This window comes from Leucoraja erinacea, chromosome 30, assembly GCF_028641065.1.
Source record: "Leucoraja erinacea ecotype New England chromosome 30, Leri_hhj_1, whole genome shotgun sequence".
Taxonomy (NCBI): Eukaryota; Metazoa; Chordata; class Chondrichthyes; order Rajiformes; family Rajidae; genus Leucoraja; species Leucoraja erinaceus.
The window spans coordinates 27,733,122-27,753,590 of record NC_073406.1 but is presented as its reverse complement, the minus strand read 5'-3'; the positions used below and the strand labels follow the sequence as shown (position 1 = coordinate 27,753,590).

The 20,469-nt window shown below is 53.3% G+C and overlaps 2 protein-coding genes across 7 annotated transcripts in view; one reads left to right on the top strand and one right to left on the bottom strand.

The window, feature by feature from the left end:
• The window catches only part of LOC129711774 (protein kinase C zeta type), a 458,626-nt gene extending 451,419 nt beyond the window's left edge, over positions 1–7,207 (bottom strand). For 3 of the 5 annotated variants that reach the window (XM_055659714.1, XM_055659713.1, XM_055659715.1), the window contains exon 1: positions 6,745–7,206. In XM_055659714.1, the coding sequence (XP_055515689.1) occupies positions 6,745–6,818 (74 nt within the window). In that variant the 5' untranslated portion in view covers positions 6,819–7,206. Of the gene's footprint in view, positions 1–6,744 lie in introns of all 5 variants that reach the window. The other 2 variants (XM_055659716.1, XM_055659717.1) reach the window with 1 other exon arrangement.
• Positions 7,208–18,094: 10,887 nt separating this feature from the next.
• LOC129711773 (inositol 2-dehydrogenase-like) overlaps positions 18,095–20,469 on the top strand; it is a 74,115-nt gene continuing 71,740 nt past the window's right edge. For both annotated transcript variants that reach the window (XM_055659712.1, XM_055659710.1), the window contains exon 1: positions 18,095–19,520. In XM_055659712.1, coding sequence (XP_055515687.1) covers positions 19,267–19,520 — 254 coding nt within the window. In that variant the 5' untranslated portion in view covers positions 18,095–19,266. The remainder of the gene's footprint in view (positions 19,521–20,469) is intronic.

Sequence of the window (20,469 nt, the reverse complement as noted above, 5' to 3'; positions counted from 1 at the left end):
AGGGGGGGGGGAGAGAGGGGGGGGGGGGAGAGAGGAGGGGGGGGAGAGAGGGGGGGGGGGGGAGGAGAGGGGGGGGGGGGGGGGGGGGGGAGAGGGGGGGGGGGGAGAGGGGGGGGGGGGGAGGGGAGGAGGGGGGGGGGGGAGGGGAGGGGGGGGGGGGGGAGGGGGGGGGGGAGAGGGGGGGGGGGGGAGAGAGGGGGGGGGGGAGAGAGAGGGGGGGGGGAGAGAGAGAGGGGGGGAGAGAGGGAGACAGAGAGGGAGAGAGATACTTTGAGAATATAAGCATGTATTAATCATGCCTAGAGCGAGAGAAAATTGAGATTGAAGAGGAGAGAGAGAGAAGAGTGAGAGAGAGAGAGAAGGGAGGGGGGAGAGAGAGAGAAAGAGATAGAAGGAGAGGAGAGAGGGGGAGAGAGGGAGGGAGGGGGGGAGAGAGAGGAGGGGGGGAGAGAGGAGGGAGGGGGGGTGAGGGGGGGGGGGGGGGGGGGAGGGGGGGGGGGGAGGAGAGAGGGAGGGGGGGGAGAGAGACAGGGCGAGACAGGAGGGAGAAAGTGCTGGGGGGATTGTGAGAGGGGGGAAGAGAGAGGGTGGGGGGGAGGGAGAGAGAGAGAGGGGGGGGAGAGAGAGAGGGGGGGGGGAGAGAGGAGAGAGAGAGAGAGAGAGAGAGAGAGAGAGGAGGGGGGGGAGAGAGGAGGGGAGGGGGGGGGGGAGAGAGGGGGGAGGAGGAGGGGGGGGGGGGGGGGAGAGGGGGAGGGGGGGGGGAGGGGAGGAGGGGGGGGGGAGAGGGGGGGGGGGAGAGGGGGGGGGGGGGAGAGAGGGGGGGGGGGGGGGGGAGGGGGGGGGGGGGGGGAGGAGGGGGGGGGGGGGGGGGGGGGGGGGGGGGGGGGGGGGGGGGGGGAGGGGGGGGGGGGGGGGGAGAGGAGGGGGGGGAGAGAGGGGGGGGGGGGAGGGGGGGGGGGGGAGGGAGGAGGGGGGGAGAGGGAGGGGGGGAGAGAGGGGGGGGGGGGAGGAGGGGGGGAGGGAGAGAGGGGGGGGGAGAGGGGGGGGGGGGAGAGGGGGGGGGGGGGGGGAGAGAGAGGAGGCGGGGGGGGGGAGGGGGGGGGGAGGAGAGGGGGGGGGAGAGGGGAGGGGGGGGGAGAGGGGGGGGGGGGGGAGAGGAGGGGGGAGGAAGAGAGGAGGAGGGGGGGAGGGAGGGAGGAGGAGGGAGGGAGCGGAGGAGGGGGGGGGGAGAGGAGGAGGGGGGGGGAGAGAGGGGGGAGGGAGGGGGGAGGGGGGAGGGAGAGAGGGGGAGGGAGGGGGGGGGAGGGGGGGGGGGGGGGGGAGGAGGGGGGGGGGGGGGGGAGGGGGGGAGGGGAGAGGAGGGGGGGGGGGAGGAGAGGAGGGGAGAGGAGGGGAGGGGAGGGGAGAGGAGAGGGGAGGAGAGGGGGGGGGAGGAGGGGGGGGAGGGGGGGAGGAGGGAGGAGGAGGGGGGGGGAGGAGGAGGGGGGGGAGGGAGAGGAGGGGGGGGGGGGGGGAGGAGGGGGGGGGGGAGGGGGGGGGGGGAGGAGGGGGGGGGGGGGGAGGGGGGGGGGGGGGGGGGGGGGGAGAGGGGGGGGGGGGGGAGGGGGGGGGGGGGGGAGGGGGGGGGAGGAGGAGAGGGGGGGGGGGGGGAGGGGAGGGGGGGGGGGGGGGGGGGGGGGGGGGAGAGAGGAGGGGATGAGGGAGGGAAGAGGAGGGGGGGGGAGAGAGAGGGGGGGGGGGAGAGGAGGGGGGGGAGAGAGAGAGGGGGGGGGGAGAGAGGAGGGGGGGGAGGAGAGGAGGGGGGGGAGGGAGAGAGGAGGGGGGGGAGAGGAGGAGGAGGGGGAGAGAGGAGGGGGGGGAGAGAGGAGGGGGGGGGAGAGGAGGAGGGGGGGGGGAGAGAGGAGGGGGGGGGGGGAGAGGAGGGGGGGGGGAGAGAGGAGGGGGGGGGGGAGAGAGGAGGGGGGGGGAGAGAGAGGAGGGGGGGGGGGAGAGAGGAGGGGGGGGAGAGAGGAGGGGGGGGGAGAGAGGGGGGGGGGGGGGGGAGAGAGGAGGGGGGGGGGAGAGAGGAGGGGGGGGGGGAGAGGAGGGGGGGGGGAGAGAGAGGGGGGGGAGAGAGAGGAGGGGGGGGAGAGAGGAGGGGGGGGGGAGAGAGGGGGGGGGGGGGAGAGGAGGGGAGGGGGGGGGGGGGGGGAGAGAGGGGGGGGGGGGAGGGGAGGAGGGGGGGGGGAGGGGAGAGGGGAGGAAAAGGGGAGGGGGAGGGGGAGGGGAGGGAGGGGGAGGGAGAGGAGGAGGGGGGGGGAGAGAGGGGGGGGGGGGAGAGGGGGGGGGGGGGAGGGGAGGGGGGGGGGGGGGGGGGGAGGGAGGGGGGGGGGGGGAGGGGGGGGGGGGGGGGGGGGGGGGGGGGGGGGGGAGAGGGGGGGGGGGGGGGAGGGCGGGGGGGGGGGGGGGGAGGGGGGGGGGGAGGGAGGGGGGGGGGGGAGGGAGGGGGGGGGAGAGAGAGGAGGGGGGGAGGGGGAGGGGGAGAGGAGAGAGGGGGCAGAGAGAGGGGGGGGGGAGGAGGGGGGGGAGGGAGGGGGGGGGGAGAGAGGGGGGGAGAGAGAGAGAGGGGGGGGGGGAGAGAGAGGGGGGGGGAGAAGGAGGGGGGGGGAAAGGAGAGGGGGGGAGAGGAGGGGGGGGAGAGGAGGGGGGGGAGAGGAGGGGGGGAGAGGAGGGGGGGGAGAGGAGGGGGGGAGAGGAGGGGGGGGAGAGAGGGGGGGGGAGGGGGAGAGGGGGGGGGGGCAATTAGGGGGGGGGGGAGGAGGGGGGGGAGGAGGGGGGGGAGAGGAGGGGGGGGAGAGGAGGGGGGGGAAGAGGAGGGGGGGGAGAGGGAGGAGGGGGGGGGGAGGAGGGGGGGGGGGGAGAGGAGGGGGGGGGGGGGGGGGGAGGGGGGGGGGAGGAGGGGGGGGGAGGAGGGAGGGGGGGGGGGGGGAGAGGGGGGGGGGGGGGGGAGAGAGAGGGAGGGGGGGGGAGAGAGGAGAAAGCAAACGTAACCCCACTTTTTAAAGAAGGGAGGGAGAGAGAAAACGGGGAATTACAGACCAGTTAGTCTAACGTCGGTAGTGGGGAAACTGCTAGAGTCAGTTACTAAAGATGGGATAGCAGCACATTTGGAAAGTGGTGAAATCATTGGACAATGTCAGCATGGATTTGCGAAAGGTAAATCATGTCCTACGAATCTTATAGAATTTTTCGAGGATGCAACTAGTAGCGTGGATAGGGGAGAACCAGTGGATGTGGTGTATCTGGACTTCCAGAAGGCTTTCGACAAGGTCCCACACAAGAGATTAGTATACAAACTTAAAGTACATGGCATTGGGGGTTCAGTATTGATGTGGATAGAGAACTGGCTGGCAAACAGGAAGCAAAGAGTAGGAGTAAACGGGTCCTTTTCACAATGGCAAGCAGTGACAAGTGGGGTACCGCAAGGCTCAGTGCTGGGACCCCAGCTGTTTACAATATATATTAATGATCTGGATGAGGGAATTGAAGGCAATATCTCCAAGTTTGCGGATGACACTAAGCTGGGGGGCAGTGTTAGCTGTGCGGAGGATGTTAGGAGACTGCAAGGTGACTTGGATAGGCTGGGTGAGTGGGCAAATGTTTGGCAGATGCAGTATAATGTGGATAAATGTGAGGTTATCCATTTTGGTGGCAAAAACAGGAAAGCAGACTATTATCTAAATGGTGGCCGACTAGGAAAAGGGGAGATGCAGCGAGACCTGGGTGTCATGGTACACCAGTCATTGAAAGTAGGCATGCAGCAGCAGGCAGTGAAGAAAGCGAATGGTATGTTAGCTTTCATTGCAAAAGGATTTGAGTATAGGAGCAGGGAGGTTCTACTGCAGTTGTACACGGTCTTGGTGAGACCACACCTGGAGTATTGCGTACAGTTTTGGTCTCCAAATCTGAGGAAGGACATTATTGCCATAGAGGGAGTGCAGAGAAGGTTCACCAGACTGATTCCTGGGATGTCAGGACTGTCTTATGAAGAAAGACTGGATAGACTTGGTTTATACTCTCTAGAATTTAGGAGATTGAGAGGGGATCTTATAGAAACTTACAAAATTCTTAAGGGGTTGGACAGGCTAGATGCCGGAAGATTGCTCCCGATGTTGGGGAAGTCCAGGACAAGGGGTCACAGCTTAAGGATAAGGGGGAAATCCTTTAAAACCGAGATGAGAAGAACTTTTTTCACACAGAGAGTGGTGAGTCTCTGAAACTCTCTGCCGCAGAGGGTAGTCGAGGCCAGTTCATTGGCTATATTTAAGAGGGAGTTAAATGTGGCCCTTGTGGCTAAGGGGATCAGAGGGTATGGAGAGAAGGCAGGTACGGGATACCTAGTTGGATGATCAGCCATGATCATATTGAATGGCGGTGCAGGCTCGAAGGGCCTACTCCTGCACCTAATTTCTATGTTTCTATGAAAGAGGTCGGGGAGTGTGGGGGGGGGGGGGGGGGGGGAAAGGGGTCGGAGAGAGGGGGGCGAAAGGGGTCGGGGAGGGGGGGGAAGGGGACGGGGGGGGGGGAAGGGGAAGGGGGGGGGAGGGGGGGAAGAGGTCGGGGATGGAAAGAGGTCGGGGGGGGAAGAAAGGGTCGGGGGGGGGGAAAGAAAGAGGTCGGGGAGGGGGGAAAGAGGTCGGGGAGGGGGGGGAAAGAGGTCGGGGAGGGGGGGGAGAGAGGTCGGGGAGGGGGGAGAGAGAGGTCGGGGAGGGGGGGAGAGAGAGGGGGGGGGGGGGGGAGAGAGGTCGGGGAGGGGGGAGAGGGGGGGGGGGGGAGGAGGGAGGGGAGGGGGGAGAGAGAGGTAGGGTAGGAGGGGGGGGGGTGGGGGAGGGGGGAAAGGGGGGGGGGGGGGGGGGGGGGGGGGGGGGGGAAAGAGGTCGGGGAGGGGGGGGAAAGAGGTCGGGGAGGGGGGGGAAGAGGGTCGGGGAGGGGGGGGAAGAGGTCGGGGGGGGGGGGGGGGAAGGAGGAGGTCGGGGAGGGGGGGGGGGGAGGTCGGGGAGGGGGGGGGGGAAGAGGTCGGGGAGGGGGGGGGGGAGGTCGGGGGGGGGGGGGGGGGGGGGGGAAGAGGTCGGGGAGGGGGGGGGAAGAGGTCGGGGAGGGGGGGGGGGGGAAGAGGTCGGGGAGGGGGGGGAAGAGGTCGGGGAGGGGGGGGAAGAGGTCGGGGAGGGGGGGGGGGGGAAGAGAGGGGGGGGGGGGGAAGAGGAGGTCGGGGAGGGGGGGGGGGGGGGAAGAGGTCGGGGAGGGGGGGGAAAGGTCGAGGTCGGGGAGGAGGGGGAAAAGAGGTCGGGGAGGAGGGGGAAAGAGGTCGGGGAGGAGGGGGAAAGAGGTCGGGGAGGAGGGGGAAAGAGGTCGGGGAGGAGGGGGAAAGAGGTCGGGGAGGAGGGGGAAAGAGAGTCGGGGAGGAGGGGGAAAGAGGTCGGGGAGGAGGGGGGAAAGATCGGGGGGAAGAGGTCGGGGAGGCGGGGGGGGGGAAGAAGGAGAAGAGGTCGGGGGGGGAAGAAGGAGAAGAGGTCAGGGGGGGGGGAGGAGGGGGGGTAGTGCCGATGCAGAGCGGTCAATGACTCCGGGTGGGCGGAGGGACCAGACTGTCCCCAACTCTGCTGTAGCTGACGGGGTCATTGCCGGGTTTTCGTCCCCGTGTTTCAGGTGCCAGGTGCCGCGGCCCCACTCCACCTGGCCCCGTGTGTGGGCGCTCCCGACCCATAGCCTGTGACAGTGCGGCCCACAGGGGTGACGGGGTGGTGGCCAGGCGCACGGACCCCGGGGCGAGAGTGCGTGCTGTCCCGAGGGATGCGCTCCTTCGGCCGCTTACACCTTACTGCTCGGGTTCAGAGCATTTGGTTGGCTCAGTCACCTTTCCACAATTATTTACAGCGCAAAAATTGACCACTTTGGTGGTTTTTAACAGGTAAGAAAGTACACGTTTCGTGTGTTAACAGTGTATGCCGGAAGCTGCTATGTCCTCCAGACGGATTGAGCTGCTCCATGCGTCACGTCCTTTGACCCGATGACCTTACGTGCAACCCCCCCCCTTTTCCACTCACTTTCATGTCACCTGCAAACTTCATTAATAATGCCTTCTTCAGTCTCATCTAAATTATTGATAAAAACCAAAAACAGCAATGGGCCCGACACTAATTCCTGAAGCACATCACTAATCACATGCATCCAGTGCAAAAACAACCTTCCACCATCATCCTGTTTCCTTTCATGAAGCCAAGTTTCAGTCAACTAGTTTTCCCTTGACCCCATGCATCAAAAGTAAGTAATTCACACACTTTCTGACTTTTATCGAAGTATTTTCATTTTGGCGAAGTTTTTACATATGAAGAGAGATGGCCATAATAATTATCTTTAAAGATGATGTCCAATAACAATCACACGGAAAGGATAAATACAATGACGTCCAAACCAACAGATTAATAAAGGTAATTAAACACAGACACATGACACTAACTACTGTACATGAGCATACCTTTATAAACAACACGTTTTAGACCGCAAAATAGTCGCTGGTCAGAGCAAAAGATCTAACAATAAATTACAAATATATATTAAAAACATACTTTACAGGTTTAAATCAGTCAGCAAATAATGCTTCCTTTTGGTCAATGTTGTCTTAAAATAAATTGCTGACATGTGGTTGTTAAAAGCTGGCTAGTGGGGTCATAGAACAGTGGACGGGAGCTCCAGGTTTGCACTCACCCTTTGTAGTGAGCTTTCACTTTGATCGAGTCACCTGTTCCATACTCCATGGTGTCATCCACTCTCGTCGGCATGACACGGCAAGATCCCAGCAGCAACACGGGCCCGGGATGGAGCAGCAACAGTGAAGCCGGGAGACAAGGCAAGCGCACAAACAAAACCCCGCACTCTCTCGGTTAATTTCACCAAAAACTTCCAGTCGGAGAATTCACTTCACCAGGATGATCAACTTCACCTCAGCAGATTTTGTAGTCCGCACTACTCGGAAATAATTCGGTTTCAGCAGAAGAAAGTCTTTCGGTGGTTTGTTTAGAATAGCAGCTTCACTTTCCTCCGTCGATGTCCCGCTCCAACTTGTTGCCTCCCTCGCGCCACGCAAATGGCGGTTACAGGTTAACCGCCGCCTGCTCGCTCTCTCGCGCGCGCGCGCCCCTCCCTCGCTGCCGCCCATCCCCCAATCCCGAAGGAGACGGCGTCTTGTGGCCAATCTGCGATCTATCCGATAGAGAGAGGGTTGCACCTGCAGCCAATCCGTTCAGGGACTAGCTCTCCGCGGCTCATATGGTGCCGTGCGGCCGCTGGCGACCGGACCAGCTCTGCACCGCCCGCTCGGTGCTGTGAGCAATGGGACCAGTTCTTTGCTGCCGACATGGTGATGTGAGGTTGGGGCTACCAGCTCTCTGCTCATGGTGCCGCTGGCGATGGGATCAGCTCTCTGCTGCAAACAAGGCAATTGGATAACTTGGGAAAGATGTAGGATTCATTAAGAATCCCAAGGGAAATCTATGCAAGTAGCCAGAGGATGTAGGTGTCTTTAAATAATACTTCTGAGAACTTGTCAACCACTTCTGACAAAGGTTGAAGTTTATTATTGTAACGTGCATCAACGCAACGGTACAACGAACAGCTTTGTTTGGCATGAGATCCACTCAGATCTGATACAATACACAAATACAATCATGTCAAACTTAAGTACAGTAGACAGAGCAAAGGGGAAGATACAGACTGCCGAATATAGTTTTCAGCATTGTAGTGCAACAGTTGGTTAGACAAAGTCCAATGTTCGCAATGGGGTAGAGGCGTCCGAACTTATGGAAGGAGCATTCAGAAGCGTAATCACAGAGGGGAAGAAGCTGTTCCTTAGTCAGGTAGCGTGTGTTTTAGAGCTTCTGTACCTTCTGCTGGATGAGAGCAGAGAGAAGAAAGACTTTGATTAGTTGGGCTGCTTTTCCAAGGAAGTGTGGATGGCGTTAATGGACCGGAGTCTAATCTGTGTGATGGACTGGGCTCTATCCTCAACTCTGCAATTTCTTGTCTTGGGCAGAGCTATTCTCAAACCAAGCTGTGATGCAACCCGACAGTGTGCTTTCTATAGTGCACCTGTAGAGTTTGCAAGAGTCGTTGTTGACATGCCAATTTTCCAGCGTCCTATGTGTGTTCAACCCGAAACATTAACTCTGTTTCTCTTTCCACAGATGTGGCCCTACCTGCTGAGTATTTCCAACATTTCTTGTTTTTGTTTTAGATTTCCAAGATTAGATGTTACTTCCTCTGCTTGAAATATAAATTGTTTTATAGTGTAACATTTTTATTGATTACTAGACCAAGTGGAACTCGTTGGATTCCGTCCCCCCAACGCGCGGTTGCGGCGTCAGCGGAGGGGGGGAGGGGGGGAAAGAGGCGGGTGAGGAGGTGGCGGGGCGACCTGCGGCGTCACTAACACACTAACCACCCCCGCACACAGACACTGTGTGGTTGGGTTGGGGGGGGGGGGGGGGGGGGGGGGGGGGTGAGGAGGAAGAGGGGAGAGATGGGGAGGGAGGGAGGAGGAGGAGGTGGGGGGGGGATAGGGAGGTGGTGGGGGGGATAGGGAGGGAGAGAGGGTGGGGGGTAAGGGAAGTGGTGGGGGGGGGGGGGGGGCAGAAGAGAAGGGGGCGGCAGCTCGCGGGGAGAGGGTGGCACTCGTGACGCAGAGCCCACGGAGCCATTGTGACGTCATCAGCCAAAGGAGCCCGGTTTCTATTTTTAAAGACACCAGATTTGTGAACATTTTCATAAATATCTCGAGAAATAAAGCATGAATTTTTCGGATACGACCATTTTGGACACCACGTGATAAAACGCTACAGGAATATGTAAAAATATTCCCGTTCACTCATCGTTTTTTCGAGTAGATGTGATTACACACAAACAAATAAACACACACACAAACAAATAAACACACACACACAAACACACAAACACACACACACACACACACATCCAAGATCAGAGTTTTATAAAAAAAAAGTCAGGAAAATAATGTACCAAATGTATAGAGGAGTGGATTTCTAAAATCACAAGGAAAATCTCTACTGAAATATGTAAAAATTTCAACCTATTAAAAAGGACGAGAATAGCAGTTTCAGGTGTACAATGAAACTTTAACCATTGGAATATCCAAAGGAAAGAATTGATATCATCTGACTTTCAATTCATCTAGCTTGGCATCTTGTGGGCCGAAGGTCCGATTCCTCTGCTGTTGTGTTCTACGTTGTATCTACATTTCTGTAACTGCAACATAACTATCACCCCAGAATCTATCAGAAATTTGCTTTTATTTTTTTCAATGGAAGTATACACAAGCAAGAGTAATATATCAGATCAATATAATAACATTAACACTCATAATGAACTGTTTTCCGAAATCGATCTTGCAAAGTTATTATGCAATTTAATCTATTTAAAACCTGGAGAAAGAAAACTCTAATTGCCATGTTGTCACCCCTCCCCCATCCATTCATTGCTAAAAGCTAGTTCCATGGTCTACAAGTATGTTACTAATCTCGTATAATCTTGGGCAGTAACTGAACCAACATCTTTTGGACGGCATGGTAGAGTTGCAGCGTCGGACACCCGGGTTCGATCCCTACTACGGGTGCTGTCTGTACGGAGTTTGTACGTTCTCCTCGTAACCTCATGGGTTTTCCCCGAGATCTTCGGTTTGTTCCCACACTCAGAAGAAACTATAGGTTTGCAAGTTAATTGGCTTGGTATATGTGCAAATTATCCCTGGTGTGTGTACGATAGCGTTAATGTGCAGGGATCGCTGTTCGGTGTGGGCCGAAGGGCCTGTTTCTGTGCTGTATCTCTAAACTAAACTAAAACTAAAAACGTTGCCTTAGAGACTGCCACTGAGACGGTTCCAGGTGCAAAGGAGACAAAAGGGCGTCATATAAGGAGAGATGGAAGGAATGAAATGTAAAGCTGGAGGGAGGGATGTAGGAAGTGGACTGCGAGGGGATGAGGGGTTAAAGGGGAAATGGAGAGATGGGCCAGAGTGATAAGTGCATGAAGGAGGTGAAACAAGCTGGGAGATGGTGGGCGAAGTGGAAACCCAGCAATGTGTGAGTGGGGGGACATGAGAAACAAAGGAGATAGAGGCGTATTACTTAAACATGGTGATTTCAATGTTTCCCACCAGCTGTTTTTTTGGACAGTTTGATAGTTTCAAGGGCATCATTGATGTTACTAGCTTACCATTCAAAAATTGTTATATCAGTTGAATTGATATGAATTATTAAACTCTTCCCTCTGGATTGTGATCCAACAATTTGAACATTTATGGTGCTGCACCCATTGTGAAGCACATTTGTGAAATATGTAATCAGCACAATTATTACACCAGATCTGGCATATATATTTGCAACCTTGACTCCAACATTTGAAACTAATCTCTTCAACAAAAAATCAGGAAGGTTTTTGTGTTTCTCCCAAATTACTTCCTTTTCTTCTGAAGCTGCATTCTCAGAAATTGTACATTTCAAAGTAGTTTAATGTCTGTTCTGTTGGCAGTCAGTAACTACAAAATAGGGATTTTGTTCAATTTTTAAACTGAAAGCAGAAATGTAATTCTTCAGTTAATTTCAACAATTGGCAACCTTTGTCACCTGTTTATAGTCTCTTATCAAAGCTACCAACTGAATAACACAGAGCAGTGGCATTAGATATTGCTGAGGGATCCCTAATGCTGAGGTATCAAATGCCACTGCAGAAACGTACATAATTCCTAATGAAGAATTTTGTGCCAACACAATTTTCTAATTAACTGGCAATCACGTCCCTTAATTCTGTAAACATTTTGAAAAAACCTTTTGAAGGACATTAGAAACATAGAAATAGGTGCAGGAGGAGGCCATTCGGCCCTTGAAGCCAGCACCGCCATTCATTGTGTTCATGGCTGATTGTCCCCTATCAATAACCAGTGTGTGCCTTCTCCCCATATCCCTTGACTCCACTAGCCCCTAGAGCTCTATCTAACTGTCTCTTAAATCCATCCAGTGACTTGGCCTCCACTGCCCTCTGTAGCAGGGAATTCCATAAATTCACAACTCTCTGGGTGAAAAAGTTTTTTCTCACCTTAGTCTTAAATGACCTCCCCTTTATTCTTAGACTGTGGCCCCTGGTTCTGGACTCGCCCAACATTGGGAACATTTTTCCTGCATCTAACTCTCGTCCTTCAAAACTCCAGTGAATACAAACCTAGCCTTTTCAATCTTTCCTCATATGACAGTCCCGCCATCCCAGGGATCAATTTTGTGAGCCCACGCTGCACTGCCTCAATCACAAGGATGTCCTTCCTCAAATTAGGAGACCAAAACTGTACACAATACTCCAGTTGTGGTCTCACCAGAGCCCTATACAATTGCAGAAGAAAGACATTCTGGTTTTTGCTATGATGAAAACACCATCACACTATTATTATGCTCTAAAATGGACATCAACTTTCGAAATGCCATGCATATGTAGTTAAACAAAGAAATCATAACATTGCCCTGTACCCTTCTCCACGAGAACAGGAATAATCAATTCCATTTACATAGCTTTATGGTACTTACACGCCAACCTACCCCACCCTTAAACAAGTGAAATTATTACACATGATCATGTGCTGTGTATATGATTTTTAATAGCATGCATAGTCACTGCATTGCAAACACTGCAATACAATTTTGAGTGGAGATTGTACTTTTCTTACATCTATATACTTTTAAAACTGTGTGGGTGTACGGCGTTTTGCATTTGATTTATTACACTGCGCAAACCAGACGCAAAAATGCCGAGATTTTTACCATTTCGCAAGCAATTTTACTTTTACATTCGCACATCCACTCCTTGGTCAATTATTTCCCCAGATTTTGAGTAAAATTGATCACAAAACTCAATTTTTAAGATCTAAATGGCTCTTAGCGACTATAGGATCTTTGGAAAGAACGAGCGTTCTGCAGATCCGGAGGTGACCATTCACAGCCAACGCTCGCTCACAGCCGCCCACGCGCGCAGCTGCTGTCAGGCTCTCCTCCACACCCACCCCCCCCGGCCTGGCTCTGTCACGCTGGCGGAAGGCACAGAGCGGCTGTTCCCACGCTGCTTTTCGCCGTCCTCGCTGGCGGCCCGCAGGCTCACTCGTGCAGGAGGAGGCCATTCGGCCCTTGAAGCCAGCACCACCATTCATTGTGATCATGGCTGATCATCCCCTATCAATAACCAGTGCCTGCCTTCTCCCCATATCCCTTGACTACCACTAGCCCGTCCACTCCCCCCTCCCCCCATGCCTCCATGTCCCTCTCTGTGCCTCCGTGTCCCTCTCTGTGCCTCCCTGTCCCTCTCTGTGCCTCCTTGTCCCTCTATGTGCCTTGTCCCTCTCTGTGCCTCCTTGTCCCTCTCTGTGCCTCCGCGTCCCTCTCTGTGCCTCCGTGTCCCTCTCTGTGCCTCCGTGTCCCTCTCTGTGTCCTCGGTGTCCCTATCTGTGCCTCGGTGTCCCTCTCTGTGCCTCCGTGTCCCTCTCTGTGCCTCCTTGTCCCTCTATGTGCCTTGTCCCTCTCTGTGCCTCCTTGTCCCTCTCTGTGCCTTGTTCCTCTCTGTGCCTTGTCCCTCTCTGTGCCTTGTCCCTCTCTGTGCCACCGTGTCCCTCTCTGTGCCACCGTGTCCCTCTCTGTGCCTCCGTGTCCCTCTCTGTGCCTCCTTGTTCCTCTCTGTGCCTTGTCCCTCTCTGTGCCTCCCTGTCCCTCTCTGTGCCTCCCTGTCCCTCTCTGTGCCTTGTCCCTCTCTGTGCCTTGTCCCTCTCTGTGCCACCGTGTCCCTCTCTGTGCCCCCGTGTTCCTCTCTGTGCCTCCGTGTCCCTCTCTGTGCCTCCTTGTTCCTCTCTGTGCCTTGTCCCTCTCTGTGCCTCCCTGTCCCTCTCTGTGCCTCCCTGTCCCTCTCTGTGCCTCCGTGTCCCTCACTGTGCCTTTGTCCCTCTCTGTGCCTCCGTGTCCCTCTCTGTGCCTTAGTACCTCTCTGTGCCTCCGTGTCCCTCTCTGTGCCTTAGTCCCTCACTGTGCCTTAGTCCCTCTCTGTGCCTCCGTGTCCCTCTCTGTGCCTTGTTCCTCTCTGTGCCTCCCTGTCCCTCTCTGTTCCTCTCTCTGTGCCTTGTCCCTCTCTGTGCCTTGTCCCTCTCTGTGCCTCCGTGTCCCTCTCTGTGCCTCCGTGTCCCTCTCTGTGCCTCCGTGTCCCTCTCTGTGCCACCGTGTCCCTCTCTGTGCCACCGTGTCCCTCTCTGTGCCACCGTGTCCCCTCTCTGTGCCTCCCTGTCCCTCTCTGTTCCTCTCTGTGCCTTGTCCCTCTCTGTGCCTCCGTGTCCCTCTCTCTGCCTTGTCCCTCTCTGTGCCTCCCTGTCCCTCTCTGTGCCTCCCTGTCCCTCTCTGTGCCTCCGTGTTCCTCTCTGTGCCTTGTTCCTCTCTGTGCCTTGTTCCTCTCTGTGCCTTGTTCCTCTCTGTGCCTTGTTCCTCTCTCTGTGCCTCCGTGTCCCTCTCTGTGCCTCCTGTCCCTCTCTGTGCCTCCCTGTCCCTCTCTGTGCCTCCCTGTCCCTCTCTGTTCCTCTCTCTGTGCCTGCCTCTCTGTGCCTTGTTGTTCCTCTCTGTGCCTTGTTCCTCTCTGTGCCTTGTTCCCTCTCTGTGCCTTGTTCCCTCTCTGTGCCTTGTCCCTCTCTGTGCCTTGTCCCTCTCTGTGCCTTGTCCCTCTCTGTGCCTCCGTGTCCCTCTCTGTTCCTCCGTGTCCCTCTCTGTGCCTCCGTGTCCCTCTCTGTGCCTCCGTGTCCCTCTCTGTGCCTCCGTGTCCCTCTCTGTGCCTCCCTGTCCCTCTCTGTGCCTCCGTGTCCCTCTCTGTGCCTTGCTCCTCTCTGTGCTTGTCCCTCTCTATGCCTCCGTGTCCCTCTCTGTGCCTCCTTGTCCCTCTCTGTGCCTTGTCCCTCTCTGTGCCTCCGTGCCCCCTCTCTGTCTCTGTGCCTCGGTGTCCCTCTGTGCCTCGGTGTCCCTCTCTGTGCCTCCATCTCTCTCTGTGCCTCCGTGTCTCTCTCTGTGCCTCCGTGTCTCTCTCTGTGCCTCCGTGTCTCCCTCTCTGTGCCTCCGTGTCTCCCTCTCTGTGCCTCTGTCTCCCTCTCTGTGTCTCTGTCTCCCTCTCTGTGCCTCCCCCTCCATGCCTGCAAATTGGGGGCTATGTGTGAGTGGATAGGACAGGGCATGGGGTAAAAGGAGTGAATTAATAATATTAATATAATATCAATGGGGGTGGTTAGTGTGTGTGAGGAGTGGTCAGTGTGTGTGTGTGTGAGAGAGGTTGGTTAGGGTGTGTGTGACGCCTCATGCCGCCCCCTCTCCGCGCAACTGCGCATTGGGGGAACAGACCCAACGGGTCTTCACTTGGTCTAGTACTTTATAAAATTGTGATGGGTCGATTTTTAAATGTATTCAATTACTTTAATTATAGTTATATGTTTGAATCTTTATTTGGCACTATAAAGCATTTTTTTCACAGCTGCTGGATCTCCCGTAAGCCGACCCCAAAGAACAACCGAAGCCCCCTGACTCACCAGACATTGTCACTTCTTACAAAACAACAGCCAGGAATGTGATGGGATGCACCATTTCCTTGGAAGTGCAGAGCTCTAACAATGTTCAATAAGCTTGACCCCGTTCAGGAGACAGCACCCAGCCTGACTATCACAGAAACCAATACCCTAAATTTTCACACCACCCAAAGTTGGCACAATACACAATAGGGATTCTGTTCAATTTTTAAACTGAAAGCAGAAATGTCATTCTTTAGTTAATTTCAATAACCATATAACCATATAACAATTACAGCATGGAAACAGGCCATCTCAAAGTTCAAAGTTTAAAGTAAACTTTATTGTCAATTCAAATAAATTGGATTGAAATTGCGTTTCTCCATACTCCAAATGTGCAAGTAATATTTATAACACAGACAGACAATATACCAATAAGATAAACAGCATACATTATTTAAAATATGCACAGTGTGCCAGACTGTAGTAAAATGTTGAGGTATGTTATTAAAGTGCAATAATAAAAGGTGCAATATAGAAAAGTGCAAATAGCATACTGCAGACATTGAGTTAAAGTTATTCTGACAGACAGTTGGTCTTTGTTTGTGTAATGTTCATGGAATTTTCTTGAGTGTGTTGAGTAGTCTGATGGCCTGAGGGTAAAAGCTGTTTTTGAATCTGGAGATTTTGCTCCACATGCTGCGGTAGCGCTTGCCAGATGGTAGGAGAGTGAACAGTTTGTGTGCTGGGTGGGTGGTGTCTTTGATGATATTGGTTGCTCTCTTGCGACAGCGAGATGGGTATAAGTCCTAGATTGCAGGTTGGGGGTGATCTGGTGATCTTCTCCGCCGTCCTCACCACTCTCTGTAGTGCCTTCTGGTCAGCAGCAGAGCAACTGCCATACCAGACTGAGAGACTGCTGGTAAGAATGCTCTCAATGGCACCCCTGTAAAAAGTGGTGAGGGCAGAAGGGGGGAGGTCGGCTCTCCTCATCCGTCGAAAGAAGTGGAGGCGTTGCTGTGCTTTCTTGACTAGGGAGATGGTATTGGTGGACCCTGTCTGATCATCTGTGATGTGCACTCCCAGGAACTTGGTGCTTTTCACAGACTCCACTGCACTGCCATTGATGGTGAGTGGGGTGTGGGCTGTCTGTTTCTTCCTGAAGTCCACAGTTATTTATTTTGTTTTATTGACATTGAGTTAAAGGTTATTGATGTCACACCAGCTGATGAGTTGTTGAACCTCCTCTCTGTAGGCTGAGTCTTCATCGTGGCTGATGAGGCCCACCACTGTTGTGTCATCAGCGAACTTGATGATGTGGTTCGAATTGTGTTTGGCACAACAGCCATGTGTCATCAGCGTGAACAACAGAGGGCTCAGCACACATCCCTGTGGGAAGATTGCTCCCGATGTTGGGGAAGTCCAGGACAAGGGGTCACAGCTTAAGGATAAGGGGGAAATCCTTTAAAACCGAGATGAGAAGAACTTTTTTCACACAGAGAGTGGTGAATCTCTGGAACTCTCTGCCGCAGAGGGTAGTGGAGGCCAGTTCATTGGTGGCTAAGGGGATCAGAGGGTATGGAGAGAAGGCAGGTACGGGATACTGAGTTGGATGATCAGCCATGATCATATTGAATGGCGGCGCAGGCTCGAAGGGCCGAATGGCCTACTCCTGCACCTAATTTCTATGTTTCTATGATCCCGGTGTTCATGATGGTGGTCTCTGATGAGTTTTTGCCAACTGTTACCGTCTGTGGTCTGTCAGTGAGGAAGTCCTGTAACCAGTTGCATAGTGGGGTGCTGATGCCTATTTCGCCGAGTTTATTCACCAGGTGTTGGGGGATGACTGTGTTGAAGGCGGAGCTGAAGTCGATGAACAGCATCCGCATGTAACTGTTATTGTTTTCCAATTGAGCCAGGCTTAGGTGGTCCGTAGGCGGCCCTACAAGTCCGTGCCGAACAACTTTTTTTTCCCTTAGTCCCACCTGCCTGCACTCATACCATAACCCTCCATTCCCTTCTCATCCATATGCCTATCCAATTTATTTTTAAATGATACCAATGAACCTGCCTCCACCACTTCCACTGGAAGCTCATTCCACACCGCTACCACTCTCTGAGTAAAGAAGTTCCCCCTCATGTTACCCCTAAACTTCTGTCCCTTAATTCTGAAGTCATGTCCTCTTGTTTGAATCTTCCCTATTCTCAAAGGGAAAAAGCTTGTCCACATCAACTCTGTCTATCCCTCTCATCATTTTAAAGGCCTCTATCAGGTCCCCCCTTAACCTTCTGCGCTCCAGAGAATAAAGACCTAACTTATTCAACCTATCTCTGTAACTTAGTTGTTGAAACCCAGGCAACATTCTAGTAAATCTCCTCTGTACTCTCTCTATTTTGTTGACATCCTTCCTATAGGGTGATTTCACTAAAGGCATTATTAACTTACTTTTGATAAATTCAGCGAGCAAACGCGATAATTCCCGATATTTTGGACCTGTAAATATCCACGGCAAATGTCGGCTGTTCATTTCCGCCGCTTTGGTACCTTCAGTTCCCTCTTGAATTTACCTTACTTGCTATCTTTTTTTCCCCCTGTAAATCTAGGTAGCTGTGCCTCACGGTCACCCCGACTGGCACAGTAAATTGCAGCTCACAACCTCGCCGTTTTCTATGTTTTTAACGGGTGGGAAAATGCGTTTTTTCCCATCCACTAACATGTACCGAACCCTCGAGTGTCCTCCACTTGAGAATTTTGGTCACGTGGGTGCGGATCTACGCTCCAGTGACCTTTAGTGAAATCACCCTATAATTGGGCGACCAAAATTGTACACCATACTCCAGATTTGGTCTCACCAATGCCTTGTACAATTTTAACATTACATCCCAGCTTCTATACTCAATGCTCTTATTTATAAAGGCTAGCATACCAAAAGCTTTCTTTACCACCCTATCTATATGAGATTCCACCTTCAAGGAACTATGCACGGTTATTCCCAGATCCCTCTGTTCAACTGTATTCTTCAATTCCCTACCATTTACTATGTATGCCCTATTTTGATTTGTCCTGCCAAGGTGTAGCACCTCACATTTATCAGCATTAAACTCCATCTGCCATCTTTCAGCCCATTTTTCCAAATGGCCTAAATCACTCTGTAGACTTTGGAAATCCTCTTCATTATCCACAACACCCCCTATCTTAGTATCATCTGCATACTTACTAATCCAATTTACCACACCTTCATCCAGATCATTGATGTACATGACAAACAACAAAGGACCCAACACAGATCCCTGTGGCACCCCACTAGTCACCTGCCTCCAACCCGATAAACAGCCATCCACCATTACCCTCTGGCTTCTCCCATTCAGCCACTGTTGAATCCATCTTGCTATTCCTGCAATAATTGGAAACCTGTGTAGTAAACCAAAGATCTTATAGCGAAGATCTTTGTAGTAAACAGTCCTCCTACTCAATAGGTTATTGTAATCTCCAGTGCAGAGGGCAGACCAGTCGATAGGTGGCTGTCAACAGCCAGTTACACGAGTCCTCCCGGCCGGCGAGCGGCGTTGTAGTCGGACAGGTGTTTCCTGTGGCTGGGTTCACATCCGGGAGCGGGGTTGAGGATTGATCCGCTTGTGGGGACGGACCGTGAGCGCTCTCGGTTGAGGCCCTGAGGTGTTGTTTTAAGTTGCTGGCGGCAGGGCAGCAGAAAGTTGGAGGTGGCATTGCGGCTGAGTAGTGAGAGAGACACACTGTTGGGGGAGGTGCAGGGAAGGGAGTCTAGGGGATAGACGAGAGGAGCTGCTGCAGCGAGAGAGGGAGAAGTAGTGAAGGCAGTGAGAGAGAAGTAGAGTCGGTGGCGTTAGAGCAGGCGGTGAGAGGTAAAGGAAGCAGCGAGAGGGGAAGGTAGTGAAGGCGGTGAAAGGTAGGAACTGGTCGCGTTAGAGGTAGAGCAGGAGGTAGAGGTAGAGTAGGAGGCGTTAACGGTAGACAGGCAACAGAGAGTGGCAGAGCAGCCAGCGATAGAAGGAGATAGGAAGAGCAGGCAGCGAGAAAGAGGAATAAAACAAGAGTGACAGAAAGCGGCAGGTTTTGGGGGAAGAAAGGGAACACATCGTCAGGCAAAGGAGATAAATTGGGTAAGGTATGCTCTAATTTAGGTGCAGAAAGACACCTTATGAAAGAAAGATTGCCAACCTTGCAGGAAGAGGAACAAGGCTGGGGAAAATGTTGAGAGCGTGAACTAAACATTTCAGAAACAAGGTTAAAGTTGGTAGAACTAGGGAGTAAAAGCACTCAATGCGTATTGAGGGGCATGTTGCTTAAGAGCAGAAGTAATATATGAAGGGAATATAATATATTTGAAAATAAAAAAGGATTTGAGATAATAGTGGACAAATGGAACATAATGTCGGACAGCTAACAAAGAACTGCAAAAGAGGGAATAAACATTTGGAATAAAGAGAAGTCACAATAGCAAGAAGAAACCTTAATGAAAATACTGTGAAAAGTGACTAGAACAGATATAAATAACAGAAAACATCCTGACAAGGCTTAAAAATATTTCATGTTTAGAATGACTGAGAGTTAGTCGCAGATTAAGGTTGGAAAGAAAGAATAGGGAAAATAACTTGACATTTGTAAAGAAGATTCCGACATGGGCAGGAAGAAAAAGTCACTGCATGATTATGCAGCTGAATTTTGCGACCTGTCTGTGAAAAGGCACATTGTGGAGCAAAAGGAAGGTGGGGTGAGAGATTTGGTGGAGATTTTGTACTGTAAATCCTGTGAGATTCCAATGAGTGCTCGGAGAGATCGCATTTTAGAGCATCTGGCGTCGGCCAGGCACTACCGCAACAAACGGTTGGAGAAGCATACTTCAGCCAGACTTCATGCTACCACCTTACTCATGTAAGTGAACCAAAGGTTTGAGAGCTGTTGCGCAGTACCACTCTGTGGGTGCCTGTGGGATAATTCAGTCGGGCTGGTTTAAAATGTGGGATTATTAAAACAGATGTAATCTTTATTGTTAGATAAAGTACCTCAGTGTGAGTTGGAACGAGACAATGTTGGGTTTTATGTCTTTGTTCAGTTTACTGATCTGAGCAGAGTTCTGTTCTTAGGCGTAAGCTTCCAGTCTGACAGCAAATCCTTACCAGGAGTAAATGGAATGCAGAATGAAATTATACACAAGAAGCAACAGGAGTAGGCCAGACTAGCCTAGTTATATGGATAGTTATATGGATGGGAAGGGAATGGAGGGTTATGGTCTGAGCGCAGGTATATGGGACTAGGGGAGATTATGTGTTCGGCACGGACTAGAAGGGTCGAGATGGCCTGTTTCCGTGCTGTAATTGTTATATGGTTTATATGGTTTATATAGCCTGCGGGCCTGCTCCTCCATTCAAAAACGTTATGGCTGATTCAGTCTTGGCCACAATGCCACTTTCCTACTCTCTGCCATTGCCTATTGACTCCCTTGAACTTTAAATGTCACTCACTGTCAAAAATATATGCAATCGATCTGCCCTGTAGTTCTCTGGGAAGATATATTCAAAGTTTACCTTTCTGAGGTAAATTATTCCTCATCTCAGTCTGAAATGGGCAATCCCTTATTCTGATATCCCCCTAGTTTTAGATACCCAAACAAGGGGAAGCATCTTTACAACACTCCCTCTCGGACGATTGACAGAAAATGCTGGAGTAACTCAGTGGGTCAGGCAGCATCTCTGGAAAGAAGCAGGTAAACGTCACCCATTCATTCTCGCCAGAAATGCTGCCTGTCCTGCTGAGTTACTCCAGCATTGTATGCCCATCTTTGGTTTAAACTAGCATCTGCAGTTCCTTCCTACACATCTCT